Genomic DNA, 20,220 nt, shown 5'->3' with positions numbered 1-20,220 from the left:
TGGATAAAAATGTTTCATGTTAATACCAGATGTATCTTGAAATGTCTTTTTTCTTTTCTTTCTTTTAACTTTCACATATAGTGCTTTCTCTGCAGTTAGCACCCCAGGTGTCCCAAACTTCTAGACTTGACACATGGTAAATCCTCAATATACTCTCATTAAGGAATACGTAATAAAGTACAAACCAATTGATTTGACTAATGATTTGACTTCCCATGCCAGAAACAGTATAACAGTCTTTTACACTTGAAAAAAATGAACTTTGCCAAGAAAAATAAAGGCCGATTTCTTCCAAATAGCATTCAGGTTTATGGGAGGAAAAGATAAGCCATAATCATGCTAGAGTTTTTAAATTTTATTTATTCTTATTCCTAGCCAATAATAAAGCTACATTTTCATCTCAAGTTACATCTATTCCCATAGTGAATTCAAAGGAAAAGAACCAAAGAAAGTAAAACACAATTAAATATGCATTAAATAATAATATATCTGAGTTGTTAAGAAAGTAAGTTTTACTCATGGCACAGGCTGTTGGCTTTTAAAAAAAACTGGATTAAGTGTAGAATTTCATTCTTTTGAAGAGATGCTTGAGGTCCTGCATTGTGGAGTCAATGTAGCTCCCAATGTGAATCGTGTTGAAGGAGAAAAAAACTGAAGCACTATAAAGCAATGTGGAGCAGCCATTTCTGGCATGTCAATTTCTTCAGTTTCCTTAAATACATTTCTCTGTATTTAAAAATAATGATAGGTGTGTTCCATAGTGAACCATACTTTTCACAAATGGGAACAGTATATGGTAGGGTGGAAGTTACATCAATTGTTCTTACATACTTAAGCAGTTATAGTAGGCAATTGATGTTGTATGAACTTGGAAACAAATTCAGAAAAATAATAGTTTAGGAACACAGTGTTTCTATACTACTTCTGAGAGTGGTGTTGGTGTAAAATTTTAAATAAAATTTTAAACCAGAGCCTGGTGGCGCAGTAGTTAAAGTGCAGTATTGCAGGTAAACTTTATCCACAGCCTGGAGTTTGATCTTGGCAGGGCTCAAAATTGAGTCAGCCTTCCATCGTTCCAAGGTTGGTAAAATGAGGACCCAGATTTTGGGGGGCAATATGCAAATAATGCCGACACTGTAAATCACCCAGAGAGTGCTGTAAACCCACTATTGCTCCTGTATTAAATAATAAATTATCTATTTGTTATTCATCAATGGAGCTCAGACAATTTAGAAATTCTGTCTTCATTCATGAGGATCATTTTTATTTATTTAAATTACTTTTTAATTAATAACAAAAAAGAGAAAGGAAAAAGATCAAAGCACAAAGATGATAAATGATGGAGATACATATATTGTCAAAGAGAAAAGGAAAAAAGAACACATAAAAGTGTTCACTTTAACAAAAAAGTGAAAAAATACAAGAAAAACATATTATGATACACGTATAAGTAAATATAGAATTGTATATATAGATATACTTATCTAATGCAAATATTATTAAATGCATACATTTCCAATACAATTATATGACTATCATTCTGTATTCTGTATAAATGAGTCCCATATTTAATTATATTTGTCTATACAAAATCTACCTCTACAGGCTGTTAACTGGCAAGGTTTTCAGTCCATTGAATAAATGGAGGCATACATTTATCTTTTCAGAGCTCCATTGTCAGTCTTTAGTCATAAGTAAAGACACAAAGCATTCATTGATGTTGTTTGATTATCAAGTATGTTACTAGCACTACTACAGAATTTACTAGGCATATAGCAGGGATGAAATGCTCCCGGTTCGGACCGGATCACCCGATTGGGTAGCGATGGCGGCGGGTGGTTCGGAGCAAAAATCCCTGCGCCCCCCCACCATGCCCAGGCACCATGCACCATGAGCTGCAGGATCATCAGAGGCTTTTTTTTTCTTTTAAAAGCATTTTTTATACAACCTCTTCCGATGAAAAAATGCTTTTAAAAGTAAAAAAAAAAAAAAAGGCCTCTGATGATTGCGCGGCTCAGCTGGGATCGTCAGAGGCTTTTCAAAGCATTTTTTTCTGCAACCTCTTCAGCGAAGAGGTGGTAAAAAAATGCTTTGAAATGTCTCCGACGATCCCAGCTGAGTTGCCTGATCGGCAGAGGCTTTTCAAAGCATTAGAAAAAATGCTTTGAAAAGTTTTTTAAAAAAAGTTGGCCACGCCCACCCAGTCACATTACCCCCCACCAAGCCACGCCCACAGAACCGGTAGTAACAAATTTTATATTTCACCCCTCGCATATAGTTCTAAAGAGTATTATCCTCTGAAAATTTAGTTTTTGTCACACAATCATATTTATATAATCCACCTTTCTCCAAAAAGTTTAAGACACTGTAGAAAAGATGCTGTAAAAAGTGTTATCCTTATTATAATCCAACAAATTATGTTTTTTGAAAGTCCTTTTCCATACAAACATAATGGAGTCCAGTAAGTTCTTAATATTATTTGTTGTATAAGGAGTAATTTGATATTAACATACTTCCTACAGAATTTAAAACACTCTCCTGTCATCTAGACAATATAGGAAACTCTTAATTTTTTATTCCACTCATTTCTTAGAGTATGCATATCAAATTGATTTATTGATAACAAATATCCATAAAAATTAATAATACGGGGTTTTTTTAGTTTTAAAGAGTTTAATAAATTGTTCTAGTACCTCAGGGGTCTGAGAAGTTGAAAATGCTGTTGGTCCAAACAATGTTGTTAACAAATGGTATAACTGTAAACATTGCCTTTGGGAGACATCTGTCAGGTGCAAAGAATCAGGACTACATTTTAAGTTCCAGTTAAGCTAATTTATAGGTCATGTCTATACACATCTAGTCCACTAGTCCAGGGGTAGGCAAACTGTGGACCCTGTGGACTTCAACTCCCAGAATTCCTAAGAAAAGCTTGGCTGACTCAGGAATTCTGGGAGTTGAAGTCCACAAGGTGTAAAAGAGCCAAGTTTGCCTACCCCTGCACTAGTCAACACTACATTGGCATTAGAAAGAGTTAACAAAATTCAAGAGGGGCTGGACTTGGACCGCTTGTGAGAACGTAATGACTCCAGGCCGATTCCTCTCTTAACTCCGCCCCCAGACATGCACACATACACACACATGCATACACAAACTAAACAAGATTCCAAAATCAGAAAATTAACACTGTCTTCCAGTATTTAATATTTGACCATAGATAAGCATGATGATCTAGCTCCAGATTTATAAAATTCAATTCTCTCTTATTAATTAGTAATTGCATTTTCTCAGAATCAAAGAACCCCATACACATTGTCTAAGCAAAAAAAAATTTCTGAAAATATTTTCCAAATATATAAACTGGAATTCCAGTTATACATTAATCTGGGAAGAAGAAGACTCTATTTACGAGGAAACCTATATGTGTAGATTTTATTTATATTGCATGTTATTGTACATATGAGTTATATTCTTTGGTATACAAGTAACTATATATTTAATGAATTCAGTACAAATATGGCATTGATATTCCTTAAATTGATGGGTAACTCAATTTTTCACCAATTGGCATTAATTTTGATTCATTTTGCTAGTGCCTTTATCTGGAAATTGGTTGCTGGAGAACATGTATTCTGATCTTTTTATTTCCTTCTTACCTCAGCCATCAATAGACACACAGAAATAAACCACATTTATATACCATTCAGAAGAGACAATTTTAAAAAAAAAAGCTAAGAAGGAAATAAAAATACCAGAACCAGGACTGTTTATTTATTTCTAATTAAATGTTTTCTTTTCATAAAATGGCAAGATTCAATATTTTATTTTATTTGATATATAGATTAAAATGAAATCATTAAAAGTGATGTGTTTATTTCTTGCCCATCTCTAACCCAATTAAATAATTAGCTGTTGTTCTGTATGGGGAGGTAGACCAAATTCATTTTACGGCTCACAGTTTTTCAGGTCATTTGCTCTAAGAGAAGACAATTCAAAGAGAAACGGACATGTTTCTATATCACTTGTTGTAAGTCACAATAGTACAATTAATAGTCTTGATATATAAAAACAATAATGTGGTGTTAAATGCAAGATATTTGCTGGATTTCCAAATCACAAAGGTTATCATGTGAATGTCATTTAGTATGAAGTTTGAAAATTATGATTTATATTTTAGCATTATGTATGAATCCAAAATGATCTTTTTCAATAAACTAAGGTAAAAATAAACAGTGCAGTGTCTGAACCCAGCTATTTATTCTATCTTTTACTCTTTGTGATAATGGCACAAAATCACTAAAACTGTTATCTCTTGATTCCAGAATAACTCAGCATTTATTGCCCAGAATAAATCTATTAAATGCTACATAAGCTGGCATCTATAAGTCTTCTTTTCTTTGGCAACCGTTACAAAGTACAAGATATGCATTTCTAACTTGTGAGAACTGAAGAAGGAGCACACAGCAAATCTTTCTATGGACATATTTTAATGTATTATGTATATACACTACTTCATTATGCAAACATAATAAACACTGGAGCATATGCTTTCCTGACATTTTTAAGGTAGATGACAGTGACTTAAGTGAAAAGGGGGAAAAACCAAAGATGAAAAAGTGAAAATTTTCCAACAGCTTTTCACAATCTAGTACAATAATAATAACAACAATTAACACCATAAAGCATCAACATCTGCCTATCCAAGGTCCTTGAGAAGGATTCTATAGGTGGATAAAAATGCCAAATCCAGTCTGAACATTTGCCTGGCTCTGTGATGAACCACAATATAAAATCAAAAAACAGAAAGACCTGCAAATAGGAATAGAATGATTGTGGCAAAAGAAAGCAAAGATAGTACCAATAATAATAGGTGCTCTGGGTATATTCCCAAAACAGTGGTAAATGAAATGTCCCTTCTCAATTCCTAACATGTGTTATCTTATTCATAATTGCTATTAAATGTTTTCTTTTTCCCGTTTTACTTGACAGTTGACATGTTATAATTTTACTCATCATTTCTTTGCCTCAAAAAAGTAGAAGAGAAAACCGCTGAGTGGATGACCTTTCCCCTGATATACTAGCTTTCTGCATGCAAACATAGTTACTCCAAGTTTCAATGAATCCTCTTGTCCTTCATTTGTGCTATTATCAAGGAAGACTGTTACTTGCTGACTGTATAAATTGATCACAGCAATAAGAAACAATCCTGGAATTTTTTGGTTTGGTCCAAATCTATCATTGATGGGGCTGATTGGAGAAGATATGGAAGCTGTTTCTGGAAGACATTCCAGGCAAATCAATACAAGAAGTCAGGAGTGTGTGTGATTTGGTACAATAAAAAGAAAGACAAGGACAAATACCATCATCTGTTGTGCATAAATCAGATACTCAGCATCCCCCTCCAGCAACTATCTATTCAATGCATCTTTCTGTAACAGAAATATGATACTTCACTAGCTACATGTCCATGTAACTGAAAGTATATTTTTTTTCAAAAAATGTAAATACTTCCTTAAGAATTTTGCCCAATAATTCCCAATCACAAGAAAAGCAATATCTAACTTTAGATAAAGTTTGCTACAGCAGAAATTTCACAGATTATCCTGATTCACCACTGAAAAACTGTGTGCTAGTTTTTAAAAACTGAGTGCTCAAAAGTAGCGTTATCATATAAAAAAGATATTCCTGTTTTTTTAAACAATATTTTTACAGAGGTTCTAGTGGCACTGGGCTAATGCACTTAATTCTCAGCTGTCTAGAACAAAATTTTAATATTCACTTCAATGACAAAATTTAAACTTTCCAAAATCCATCATCCATTTTATTATTTTCCTATTTAAAGCATCACCTTAAAATATTCAGAAAGTATGAAGAAGAAATTAGCAAAATTATGATGAATCTACATTGGCACATCATTATGTTTGGTAAGAATTTCCCTTGGTATCAGGTACAGGTTGTCCTCGACTTAAGACCACAATTTAGCCCAAAATTCTCATTGCTAAGTGAGACATTTGTTAAGTGAATTTTGCCCCATTTTACAACTTTTCTTGCCACAGTTGTTAAATGAATCACTGCAGTTATTAAGTTAGTAATAGGATTCTTAAGGGAATCTGACTTCCCCATGGACTTTGTTCATCAGAAGGTCGCAAAAGGGATCCCATGACCCTGGAACCGTCATAAATATGAGTCAGTTGCCAAGTGTCTGAATTTTAATCACATGACCATGGAGATGCTGCAACGGTCATAAGTGTGAAAAACAGTCATAAATCACTTTTTTCAATGCTGTTGTGAATTTAAACAGTCACTAAACAAACTATAGTAAATTGAAGGCTACCTGTAATGTCTATCTCATTCTGCGTTTCTGGTTTGAATGGCTTAATTAAAATCAGGGTAGACATTGCTTTGTGAGCTGAATCAATATTACAATTATATCTGCTAAGTGAGACCAGTTAGGGCGGTTAAAGACTAGGAACTGAGTTTACACGACATATTAAACTCAGGTTAATAAACACAATGGCAGTGTTCACCTGATTGGCCATGTTCAAGCAACCAAACTATGTAATGTTTTAGCATCATGGCTTGGGTCGTATCACAAAATACAACAATGACTAGTTTTCTACACCAAATTGCAAACACCCCACTTCATTTTACCTTAGTTTAGCATGTTGCTCAAATACAAACAATGCATCATTCCAATCTCAATAATCCACTCATTCCCTGGTAATGACCATGGTGATCCTACACAAGCCCTTATTCCTATGATACACAAGATTAATGGTAATTACTTTACCTCAGTGTGATTGTTGTGTATCATCCAAATTATGTTATTTACCGAGGAATAGTAACAGATGAATCTAATCTAATTTATAATATCATATCAATATAATATAATCTAGAAGCATCAGAGAACTGCAGGGCCACCAGAAAATGCTTTAACAGGGAAAAAACAAGATACCCCAATTCCAGTTCATGCTCCCACTGATCTAACACAAAACCCAGATCAGGCAAAATAACACTTAGGGCCCTGGATGACCTGGGACAGCCCATGGCTGTCATAGTAGCCTTAGATTCCATAGCCAGGGAAGGCAAGTTAAAGCCCCCAAAGAGCATAAGCCTGGGGAATTCCACTACCAACCCAACCACAGAGTCAAGGAGCTCAGGCAAGGGATATTGTTACACAACAATAGCAACAATCTGAGATGAACACTAGAACCCAACTTAACAAATGGAGTCTTGAACCCAGGAATCTGTGCAGCAGCACCTCTGAAGGTCACCCAACCTCTTGGATGACACTCACTGTACCTCCACGTCTATCCTGGTGTCTTGGCTAATTCTTGGAAATAGGCCTTTCTGCCCAGAAAAAAAAAAAAAGTCAAAAATATTAATGAGCATGACAGGAGGCTGATGGAAGTGGCGGTGAAAATATTACTTATTTGCCCTTCAGTAAATGATAACTTTGTGATGAGCCATCTCCATTTGATGGGAATTCTTATAGCATATGCTAAATATTCCAAATCTGCCCACCAATGTTGGTCAAACCTCTGGTTTATGTCCAATTCTGTTGGATCCAGAATAGAAGACAGACAGCAGATATTCAGAATCAGAAAATCCTTTATTTATTAAGGATTCTGTCTCACTAGACTGTCACTAAGACCTTGACTTGAAATCATGATATAGCATTGGGTTGACTGTGAAAGGCAAGTTGTGACAATAAGGAATAAAAGAACAATTTCTGTTCCGTTTTAATATCTCTAGTTTCAATTATCATTTCAATGAACACTGAAAATCATTTCAGTTACTTTGAAAAAACAGGCAAAGAATAACCTCAGGAATTCAGTATGAGACTAACACTTGGGAGCTAGACTTATCTTGATTACATCACAGATCAACTCTTTTTTTGGCTTTGGGATCACTTATGCCTCAATTCTCTCTTTGTACATGACTTTGTACTTGATTGTAAATCACCATGAGATAATAAAGAACTCTCAGGATGGTAAAGTCTACATGCCCAGTTTTCCAACAAAATGTGTTAATATCACAGAATTTAATTATTTATTCCGAATCCCATGACAGCGTTAGTTGCAACAACTAATTTACGTTACATAATTAGTAACATAGTAATGTGCTCTTAAGTATAGTAACTTACAGAATTACAGAATAAGTAACATAATAATATGTTCTTTGCTGTCCTGGCTTCATGTATTTCATTAGTCCATAATGTATTTGCTTAATTTGGGCAGAGAATGTTGGCAAGGACTTAGCTGCTGCAATCTGCAAACCATAAGTTATAACTTAGTGTGATATAACACTCTGAAAATATGTATTTCTGGTATTTTTTTAAAAAAATCCAGAAAATTTATAATTTGGAATACCTTTTTCTTCAAACCAATTTATAAAACTGAATCAGCATATTGCTTTTCAAATATGTGTCTCTGCAACTGGATATATATTTCAACTACTTCTATCCATAAACTGTGAAACCATTCAGAACATTATGTCCTTATTTCTAAGAACCACATATACAATTTTCTAAAATCAGCCAGTTTAAGTAAAGTTTACTGTCATGTGTCAATGAAATAGCCTTTCACCCTACAAACTCCACAGGTCTTTAACAGATGCTCTTTCTATGGAATTGAATTTAACTAGGCTGGAAATGAGTACATCTGCTCTATTTTTCTTACTGCCATCAAAATTGGAGGCTTTCAAAAATAAGTCAACAAACCATGTTTGGAAGAAAATGTTGGCAAGCATTGTTTATGTTTCTTGGAAACACAAACAATTTCCAAATAATCAGCAACATTTCCTGTTTCTGGAAATGATTCAAGATTAGAAATAAATCCTTTGCACCAGCAGTCATAGAAAGGCACGCCACAACAATACATTTTCTGTAGCCATATTTCTGACAATAAATTTTAGGTCTTCTGTAGCAAAGCAGTTGTGAAATTTTAATGAATAACCAAAGCATAACTTCAGATCCACAGCAGGCACACAATGAGAAAAATTAAGAAACAATCCTTTCCCCAGAAAAAGGGCAGGAAGTATTATTGTTGTCTGGTGCTTCCTCAATGTCTAATTAGACCTGAATTAAATAGAGGCAGCTCACTTTCTCAGAAAAGCTTGTTTGTTTCCTTCTCACACATGTACATGCATACAGACCAATAAAGCATAAGAAACAAACTGAACTCAAAAATTGCAAATGATGCTCTGGAACAGATCTGTGAGTTTCAGACCTTTACCTCCTCTGACATTATGTAGTGCTATTTTTAATCCCAGGATGTAGAAGACTGAATCACAACAAAGAGAAAAAACTGAGTACTGGAGCAGTAGAACAGGTATCATGTCTCTGAGTGGGTTAAATATATTTTTTATTGAAGATTTGCTGGGGACTATTATTAGTCTAAGGTTTCTAATAATGATATTTCTGTTTGAATTTGTCCTTAATGTTATATACATATACATGTACACATACATACATACATACATACATACATACAGACAGACAGACACATAATATAAAGAGTGTGCTGCAGCTGCCAAAAAAGCCAATGCAGCCCTAGGCTGCATGAACAGAGGGATAGAATCAAGATCACTTTAACTATTAGTATCACTTTATTTATTTTTATTTTATTTTATTTTGAATTTGTATACCGCCCTTCTCCCTGAGGACTCAGGGCGGTGAACAGCCAAGTAAAAACATCAAGTACAAATATTAAAATACAGTTAAAATATACATATATAAATTTGGCCCCATTAATTAAAAACAATAAACAAAACACTTAAAAACACTTAAAAAATTAGGCCAGCCCGGCTTGCTGAAAAAGGAAGGTTTTAAGGGCACGGCGGAAGGCACCGAGGTCTTGGATTCTCCTTATCTCTGGAGGCAATTGATTCCAGAGGGTAGGTGCCCCCACAGAGAAGGCCCTCCCCCTGGGGGTCACCAGCCTGCACTGTTTGGCTGATGGCACCCCGAGGAGGCCCTCTCTGTGGGAGCGCACGGGTCGATGGGAGATTGTCGGTGGCAGCAGGCGGTCTCGAAGATAGCTAGGCCCTATGCCATGGAGCGCTTTAAAGGTGATAACCAACACCTTGAAGCGCACCCGGAAGACCACTGGGAGCCAGTGCAGCTCGCGCAGGAGCGGTGTTACATGGGAGCGCCAGGCTGCTCCCGTCACTACCCGCGCTGCTGCATTCTGGACCAGTTGGAGCCTCCGGGTGCTCCTCAAGGGGAGCCCCATGTAGAGAGCGTTGCAGTAGTCAAGGCCTTGGTAAGACCGCACTTGGAATATTGCATCCAGGTTGGTCACCACGATATAAAAAAGATGTTGAGACTCTAGAAAAAGTGCAGACAAGAGCAACAAAGATGATTAGGGGACTGGAGCCTAAAGCATATGAAGAACAGTTGTTGGAATTGTTGTTGGTCTTGTTTAATGAAATGAAAGACAAGGGGTGACATGATAGCAATGTTCCAATATCTAAGGGGCTGCCAAAGAAGAGGGGCTCAACCTATCCTTCAAAGCATATGAAGGCAGAACAAGAAGCAATGAATGGAAACTAATCAAGGAGAGAACCAATAGAAGTAAGGAGAAATTTCCTGACAGTTAGAACAATTAATCAGTTGAATGGCTTGCCGTAAAAAGTTGTGGGCACTCCAATACTGGAGGTTTTAAAGAAGAAATTGGACGACCATTTGCCTGAAATGGTATAGGGATTCCTACCTGAATAGGGAGACTAGAAGACCTCCAAGGTCCCTTCCAACTTTGTCATTCTGTTAAGACTTCAAAAGAGCGGCCACCTTAATTTATTGTCAGTATTGAAGCAACCCTATTGGTTTGTCCTTACAAACCACAATACAAACAAAACACAACTACCTGGGTTCAGATGTCATGAAGAACTCTGGTAAGGTTTTACTGTAGAAGCTCATCTAGTGATATGGACTTGGAGGAGAACAAGGTGATTTTGTGCATGTGAAAGCATTACATCTATTCGCACCTCCTTCAATCAAATATGCCTTTCTCTGGAATCTTAAGATAACTGCACAGCCACTTAATTCAGGGCTATATCTGGGCTCCAAAAATTTAGTCAGCAACAAACTTTACCCTTTTGTTGCTACCTAATGGACATCTGGAGTTTTGCAGCCCTGATACCGTAGCCCTAACTTTATTGTACGTGAAAGTTTTCACTGTCTTTCTTATTGGTTCAAAATGGAAGGTGAGAACAGGGAAAGGAAAGCATATGGATAAAAGTAAATAAATAATGAGCTGAGAATAATCAGTGGCCCACTATTTCTGAAATATACCATTGTAAATAATGGATAAATAATGGATAAAAGTAAATAAATAATGAGCTGAGAATAATCAGTGGCCCACTATTTCTGAAATATACCATTGTAAAATAGTATACTTAAAATGAGGAGAGCTAAAAGATTTCTCTGATGCTACTATGAAAGGCATAATGACAGTGTATTTGTTTTTTGGCTTAGCATCATATACAAACCTAAACTTTAAGGTTTAATATCTGCAAACTACAACACTATGGCTTGTTTAGAAAATCATGAATAACAAAGGTTGTCACAGCTTAATATAGTTTTAACTGAATAAGAAAACATGATGCTGCCAAAACATATGTTATTCAGACTACTTAAAAGAATATAGTTAAAAATAAGCACTATTTTTTTAAAAAAAAATTAGGTAGAAATAGGATACCAAATCAAAATTCACTACAAAAAATATTATTCTGATTACCAAAAGTGTCAAACATTGGTACTAATGAATACCCAATATTCTTCTGAAGGCATAGTTTTATCAAAATGCTGACATAAAGAAAGCAAACATAATGCAAGGAAAAAAAGCACATCTTACCTGTCTGAGCTGCTTAACATCACCAAATATCTTCATCACTCCATCAATCTCACGCTCTAACCTTTGAGCCCAATTCTGCATCCTGCAAAAGAAAGTTTGGAAGGTAGAGTCACAAAAGAATGTGGTTAAAATTCAGCACTTACAGCATAGCTAACATTCTTTGTTCTTATGTTCAGAAGATCCAGCATGTCTGCCTCCCATGCAATACAAGTTTATCAGCTGACCAAAGTCCAGAACTTGATACTCCATAAATATATACAGAGAGACGGAGAACCGAAAATAAAAAAACTAAAATAAAAATGTGTGTGTGTGTGTATGTATGTATAACTAAGATCTGCTCCACTTTCTACCATTATCTAAAAATATAACCACCTCAACTACAGCTCAATAGTGAGCTAGCAAATACCAATTGCTCAAGAAACATACATTCATGCAAAGGAACAATTGCCTGTTAACATTTTTGTGCTTTCCTATAACATTTTATAATACATAATATCTGCTTTGGCTGCCATTTGTAAAATCATATAGAAATATATAAAATGTGCCACAGCTAGTCTTTATGCCTGCTTTATATACCCACACATTTTGGGCTGTTAGGTAAAGAATAAGGTAGAAATGAGTATGAGTTAAAAAAAACAAAAGAACAATCCAGTTTCCCTAAAATGTAGAGAAAAAGACTTCACACTTCCAGGGAAGAAATGGCAGACTGAAGACAGCTCCATGAATAGTGGAGCCACTGATTGTACAGAATAAAGAAGTGGAACCAGATCAGCTCTTTCATAATTCCCCATAGGAAAGAACCTGAGATCACCCACAAGTGCTCCAGACAGCTGCTCCTCATAAGAAGACCTCAAGATAGCAGTCTCTGGTAGGTTTAAAGCTCCAGGAGATGACAGAATAACTATCTTGCTCAAACTGCAGTTAGTGCATTTGAAAGGACACTGTGTTTGCAGACTTCTTTTCTAATCACTTTCAGAAATTGCTTCATAACTGCTTTTTAGCTATCAGGGAACTTTGGGTCAGCTTTGGAAAAATGTTATAACATTTTCTTTCTTTCTTTAATTCAACTTATATACCGCCCTTCTCCCCAGGGGGACTCAGGGCGGTGGGCAGCCAAACTTAAAACACATATAGTACAAAAGTTAAGAAAAAACTAAAATAAATTAAATCATCGGCATTTCCAATTTAAAATCCCAGATCTGCAAAATCGAAAAGTTCCCAATTTAAAACCCAGAATCAATAAAATCAAAAATTTAAAACCCCATTAAAACCATTTAAGCTAGGCCAGCTTGTTGGAATAAATAAGTCTTCAGGGCCTTTCGGAAAGCGTGGAGGTCCGGGATCAGTCATATTCCAGGAGGTAGCTCATTCCACAGGTTGGGTGTCCCCACAGAGAAGGCCAGCCGACATTGCTTGGCCGACGGCACCCTAAGGAGGCCCTCTCTGTGTGAGCGTACTGGCCGGTGGGAGGTTATCGGTAGCAGCAGGCGGTCTCACAGGTATCCCAGCCCTATGCCATGGAACGCTTTAAAGGTGAACCAACACCTTGAAGCGCACCCGGAAGACCACTGTGAGCCAGTGCCACTCGCGCAGGAGAAGTGTTATGTGGGAGCGCCCTGTGGCTCCCATAATCACCCGCGCGGCTGCATTCTGGACCAGTTGGAGCCTCTGGGTGCACCTCAAGGGGAGCCCCATGTAGAGAGCATTACATTAGTAACATAGTACAGTAAATTTTCTTTCAATCCACAGTGAAAGAAGTTTTTAATGTAAGTTTTAGGACTTTAAAAGTTATTTTTGAATAAACCACAAAAGATGATTACAATTTTGATTTTAGAAAGTTACAAGCAGACTAGGCATCCACAAAATTTGAAATAAAGAGTTAGGAATTAATTATAAAGAACCCTTCCCATGGAAACATGCTTTTATTTTGAATTCTAAAAAAAGACTTTAAAGGTTGGACACTAGAGGGAACTTGTCAGCCTCCCAAGTAGTCCAGATAGGAAAAACAATAAGATGAGCTAATTTTACTTTATTGTAGGGCTCCAATAACAGAATCCTGCAAGTCTGAAAGTACAAATCCTGCCATCTCTTTTTACCAGTGATAAATTGGGGCAGATTCTTTCTAAAGTTTTTTCTTTGTCCACTGTTCAGTTGCAGTCTCTTTCCCACTTTTAACTGATTGTTTCCTAGGAAGCATTTCTTCCCCTGATTTGCCAAAGTCACTCCCATATACTATTTCAGAACTAGAAGGAACTAAAGATTATAACCGAATGAGAAGAACACACAAACTCAACTCACAATTACAGAATGTAGCAGAGTATTTTAATACTGGACATAGCGAAGAATATTTGGAAACAATGGACTCAAAAGCTAGTTTTAAAAGAGTGTCCGGTTCTGTGTTTCAAAAGTATTATGGAAGAGGAACAAGTTTTACCTGACCACAATGAAACCAATTTGAAAGTGGATGTTAAAATGACATGGAAAAAATGTTACACAGGACATGCAAAAGAAACTGGCTAATGTCTTAATAATTAAAAATTATATACAAAAACAAATCAAGAGATGAGCTGGATAACTATCTTATACTGGATTTACAAAAGAGGATTTTTAAAGCTTTGAATAATTTTATAAGAGACAAAGAAAAAATAAAAACAAAATTATGGGATATTATTTGAAGGCACTAAAGCTCAAGATCATTAGAAGTAAAAAGATTAAATGTAAATTTGGTTTATTTGATCAAGGCTAAAATAGATATGTTGTTATATCTGGTAATGCATGTCAGACATAAATACAATCGAGAGAGTTCAGAGATATTTTACGAGAAGAGTCCTCCATTCCTCTAACCATAATAACCGTAACCCTGCCACGTGGCAGTGACCCTGCCCGAGCTACTCGACGTCATTGCCGGGATGGCGGTTGACTTATTGTCATGGGGGATTTCAACCTTCCGTCTGCGGGTGAGGCGTCAGAGGTGGCTCGGGAGTTCATGGCTTCCATGACGGCCATGGACCTGACCCAGTTAGTTCAAGGCCCAACTCACATTGGGGGACACACTCTGGACCTGATTTTTGTCTCTAGTCAGTGGTTGAATGATCTTGGTAGAGGGGACCTAGACATCAAACCCTTATCATGGACAGATCATTCGCTCCTTCACTTAGACTTTCCTACCGCTTTCCTCCCCCACAGGGAGACGGAACCGACCAAATGGTTCCATCCCAGGCGCCTGATGGACCCCGAAAGGTTCCTGATGGAGCTTGGACCATTTCCTGAGACTCTGGCACACGACTCGACTGAAGAGCTGGTGGCCGCCTGGGAGAGTGCGGCCGCCGGAGCTTTGGACCGCGTCGTGCCTTTGCGGCCTCTGACCCGATGCCGATCTCAACTGGCTCCTTGGTTCTCTAAGGAGCTGAGAGAGATGAAGCATCAGAAAAGATGCCTAGAGAGCATTTGAAGGACTAGTCAATCCGATTCCGACCGGACACAGGTGAGGTCTTATATCAAGATCTACCTAGTGGCGATAAAAGCGGTGAAATCTAACCATTTTTCCGCTCTTATCACATCTGCAGAGAACCGCCCAGCCGCCCTGTTTAGGGTGACCCACTCCCTTCTTCGGTGGGGGGGGAATGCGGGAAGATCCCTTGCAGGGTCGTGCTGAGGATTTTGTGCAATTCCTGCATGATAAAGTCACTTGGATTCGGGATGGCTTGGACTCTGATTGGATGAGTCCAGGGGAGGAGACGAGGGTAGGTCTTGAGAATATTATCTGGGAGGAGTTTGATCCTGTGGCTCCCGAGGATGTGGACAGGGTGCTGGGTAAGATTAGTGCCGCCACGTGTTTATTGGACCCGTGTCCCTCCTGGTTGGTACTGGTACAGGCTCAGACTCAACCCCTCCAAGACTGAGTGGCTGTGGCTTCCGGCGTCCCGATATAGTCAGCAGGTGCCATCGCTGACTATTGGGGTTGAATCCTTGTCCCCCACGGAGAGGCTTGCAATCTGGGTGTCCTCCTGGATGCACGGCTGTCTTTAGAAGAGCATATGACGGCCGTGGCCAGGAGGGCCTTTTATCAGGTTCGCTTGATTCACCAGTTGCAGCCCTTTCTGGACCGGGACGCTTTGCGCATGGTCACTCACGCCCTTGTCACCTCCCGGCTGGACTATTGTATTGCTCTCTACATGGGGCTCCCCTTGAAAAGCACTCGGAGGCTCCAGCTGGTCCAGAATGCGGCTGCATGGGTGGTTATGGGCGCAACCCGTTGTGCCCACGTGACACCTCTCCTGCACGAGCTGCACTGGCTCCCAGTGGTCTTCCGGGTGCGATTCAAGGTGTTGGTCACCACCTTTAAAGCGCTCCATGGCATATCACCCGGGTACCTTCGAGACCGACTTCTGCCACCAATAGCCTCCCACTGGCCAGTTCGCTCCCACAGAGAGGGTCTCCTTAGGGTGCCATCGGCCAAGTTATGTCAGCTGGCAACACCCAGGAGGAGGGCCTTCTCTGTGGGAGCTCCAGCCCTGTGGAATGAACTGCCCCCGGAAATACGTAAGATCTCCGACCTCCGGGTGTTTCGTTGTGCACTCAAGACCCTGTTGTTCCGCCAGGCTGGTCTATCAACATAACAATTTTAAATTGGGTTTTAAATTTCTGGGGTTTTAAATCGAGCCGAATTTATTTAATAATTTTAAACTATTTTAACTTATGTTGTCTTGTGTTTTTAATAGGCTGTACACCGCCCTGAGTCCTTCGGGAGAAGGGCGATATAGAAATAAAATTATTCTTATTCTTATTCTTATTATTCTTATAAAATACCTTATGCCACTAGACTCCAAATTTTGGGTTTAGACAATTTAGAACTTTGCCAACTTCAGTCTGACCTAAGCATAGTACATAAAATTATCTGCCACAATGTCCTTCCTGTCAATGACTACTTCAACTTCAACCACAACAATACATGAGCAAATAATAGATACAAACCATTCCAAACTCGATTTCAGAAAATATGACTTCAATAACAGAGTGGTCAATGCTTGGAATGCACTACCTGACTCTGTAGTTTCTTCCCCAAACCCCCAAAACTTTAACCTTAGACTGTCTAATGTTGCCCTCACCCCATTCCTAAGAAGTCTGTAAGTGGCATACATACGTACACCAGCATGTCTACCGTCCCTGTCCTAATATTCCTTTTTACTTACTCTTTTCATGTATTCAAATTATATTTATACTTTTACCTGTTATCTTATATGACTTTGGCTGACATCAGGGCAGAAATGATAAGGCTTTATGGATGTATTTATAGAAAAAATCTGGAAAAGAGATCATTTATTGTATTCTAAAGTGATGTTACTAAAATTGTTTATATTTGTTGTGAAGGTAGAAATAACTTCTTTATATATTCTTTCTTTTTTCTTTACTATATTCTTATGTCTATCGTTCTTTTCTACTTTTTCTTTTCTGTACCTTTTATTTTTTTATTTCTATTCTTTTTTAATTTGTAATATTTAATGACATTACTATTAAAAAAGGAGAAGGTCTCACAAACTGCATAACAACAGATTATAGAATGCCTGTATCAGGATGAAACAGTTGGTAGTTTCCACTGAAATCCATCTGCCAAGAAAACTTATGTGCAGACCAACATCTGTCTACCACTTTCTCTTTAAAATCAGCTCATTTATTCTAGTATTCACTTTGTCTTAAAAAACCACTTCTAATATAGAGGATTTCATTGTCTTTTTATTATATGGAAGAGAAGAAAGAGAGACCAAAAAAAGCCTTATTTAAAGATTAAAATTATTACTTTTAATAATAAAGGCCATTAAAATTCTTCAAGATGATTTAAGCATATTATTTTGGAAAACAGGCAATAATTTAGAGAAGAGGTACATATTAATTTCCATATTAAAATATGACAAGCAGCAGGTGGGTCTTTAAAATCCGCCCAAATGACAGCTCCAAGGAACAAGAAGACTAGAAAGTGTGCTATAAATGCTAATAAAAATACCAATTGATTAAGAAAAGGGAGAAAATAAGCATTTTTCATTGTTAACGTTTCCCCTGTTTGGGATTCATTAATTACTGCCCCAGGGGGCATTCTATGCTACCACTGAATTAAATAAACATTATTTTTATCCTGCTTTTCTCATACTGACTATTGTGTAAACATTAAAAAGCAGCAAGATTATATTGTAACAGAACAGTATTCACCATACATTAAAATATTAAAAATGTTAAGTTAAAAATATGGTTCATGCATAGATATCCGCAATGGCATTCTGCTTACATCAAATCATTGGCAGCAATGCCATATCCTTATGCTGCAAGTTTCATCTCTTTTGGATGTGTATGCAACTGTCAATCCTGAAGCGAACCTGGCTGGGGCCATCTTTGAGGGTTGCCACTAGATGGGAAGGGAGGGAAATAGTTGACTGGGATTTTGCAGTCAAAGCAAATGGTTTTCCTGTGGGAACCAAGGTCATTCCAACAGGTGGCTGGGAGAGGAGCAGCAAAGCAACCAAGCAACTGACCAGCACTTCTATTGGGCCATGTCACTGATGACTTGGGGAAAGGGGAAAACTTTCTCTTTTAACTGGGTGAAAACCGTGGAAACTTTCAGAGTCGGTTTTCACCAGTTGCGCCAATACGATGTATCCAATAAATTTGTTCTTAGAGGAATCTACCTCCTCGGACTTCTGCTTTCTATGGGTGCATTACTTGGAACGCTGACAGCAACATCACAGCATATATACAAAAAGTTTGCATTTGCAACACTGCAGGATCTGGGTGACAACGGCAGGACACTGCTTTTCTTATTCTCCTTCCCTTTGCCCTTCTCTTTCTGAAATCAGAAAGAGTGGAACCAATCGGAACACCAAAAATGTGCAGTTTAAGACAGCTTGATGCACTTCGGGTCAGTATTTACAAATCCAATCACTTCCTAGCTGAATGATGTCTTCCCAGAAACAGAACTAGCATTTTATTTATTTATGTATTTATTTTTCACATTTCTGAATTGCCCATCTCCCTCAAAGAGGAAATATTAAACACATACTAGTGAGGCAGACTTTCAAGCTAGAACAGAGGTGTCAAACTCAATTTCATTGAGGGTCAGGGTTGTGTTTGACCTCGGAGGGCCGGGGTGGGCGTGGCCACGGTGGGCATGACACGGGACTGTACCTCCACACACATGGTTTTATTCATTTATAAAAAGAAAGGTGTACATTTCTGTGATTGTTTTTTTAATACTTACTGGATCTACTTGATCACCTTACGAAAGAGAGACCAGATCAAGAAACTGACTCTATAGGAAGACTAGAACTATAAATTATTGACATAGGCTAGCAGAATCCTACAAGCCTGAAAGGTAAAATATTTTACCTTTCTTCCCTTTTATAACCTTCTGAGTCGAGGACGGTGTCCTGCAGCACTCTGGTGACCCAGTTTTGGGTCTGGACAGCCTCCTGCAGCACTCTGGTGGCCAAAATGGGTCACGAGGTGGCGCGTTTTTCCTAGCAGAGACACCTCGCGCAGGTCCTTTGCTATTTCCAGACCAACCCTGCAGGCCAGATCTAAGCACACCTTAGGTGGGATCTGGGCCCCGGGCCTTGAGTTTGACATACCTGAGCTAGAAGGTCCATCTGTATCCTTCTTTAGAATAGCAAAAGAGAATGAAGAAGACATTAGCCAACCTTCTATTCAACACCAGTCATATCATACCTTTCTTTGCAACTACTGTAATTTCCTAACCTGCTGCTCTAAATCACTTTTATTTTCTCCAGGCCATATAAATTAGAATTGCCAATGCCATGACCAAGCATTTGATATGACCACTTTCTTTATCAGTGTCAGCTATGCTAGGATTTATTACTGTTTCTGTCTTTCTTCTGTTCATTTGTATCTGATTTGTCAACGCACTATAGATTTATTGTACTTTACATTTTAGTGAATAAAACAAAAAAAAAAGAGTACAATTGCAGAAGAAACAGATACAAAATTATGTACATGAAGTTTCATTTTGAAATAACCCAGTATGTAAGTAGTAAATTATAAGATATGATTTGGATTGCCTGTGGGGGTACTATGGCACAGTACTATAGGTCGGAAGGCACAATCATTTCTTGAAATTTCTTTACAAACCTCATACATAAATAATACATAAAGAAATAGCCAGGCAAGATCAGGATAAGCCATCCACAGAGACAAAGTTTCAGTTTTCATCTTATTATATTCCATGTTCATAGCTTTGGGCTGCTGAAGATCCAAAAGACAAATGGAATAAAACAAAGAATTATAATAGGAACTGAGAATCCGTCTAAAAGGTTTATTTCTTTCTGCTTTATTAAACAACTACAAATTTAAACAGAACTGT

The 20,220-nt window shown here is 37.7% G+C and overlaps 1 protein-coding gene across 1 annotated transcript in view; it reads right to left on the bottom strand.

The window, feature by feature from the left end:
• CACNA2D2 (calcium voltage-gated channel auxiliary subunit alpha2delta 2) overlaps nt 1-20,220 on the bottom strand; it is a 655,759-nt gene that overhangs the window by 570,845 nt on the left and 64,694 nt on the right. The window contains exon 2 of the mRNA XM_070933719.1: nt 11,856-11,937. Coding sequence (XP_070789820.1) covers nt 11,856-11,937 — 82 coding nt within the window. The remainder of the gene's footprint in view (nt 1-11,855; nt 11,938-20,220) is intronic.

This window comes from Pituophis catenifer, unplaced genomic scaffold (genome assembly GCF_029215685.1).
Source record: "Pituophis catenifer annectens isolate HBS135680 unplaced genomic scaffold, rPitCat1.0.hap2 SCAF_2, whole genome shotgun sequence".
NCBI lineage: Eukaryota > Metazoa > Chordata > Lepidosauria > Squamata > Colubridae > Pituophis > Pituophis catenifer.
The sequence above is the reverse complement of the archived record's forward strand: the minus strand, read 5'-3'. Positions and strand labels throughout refer to the sequence as shown.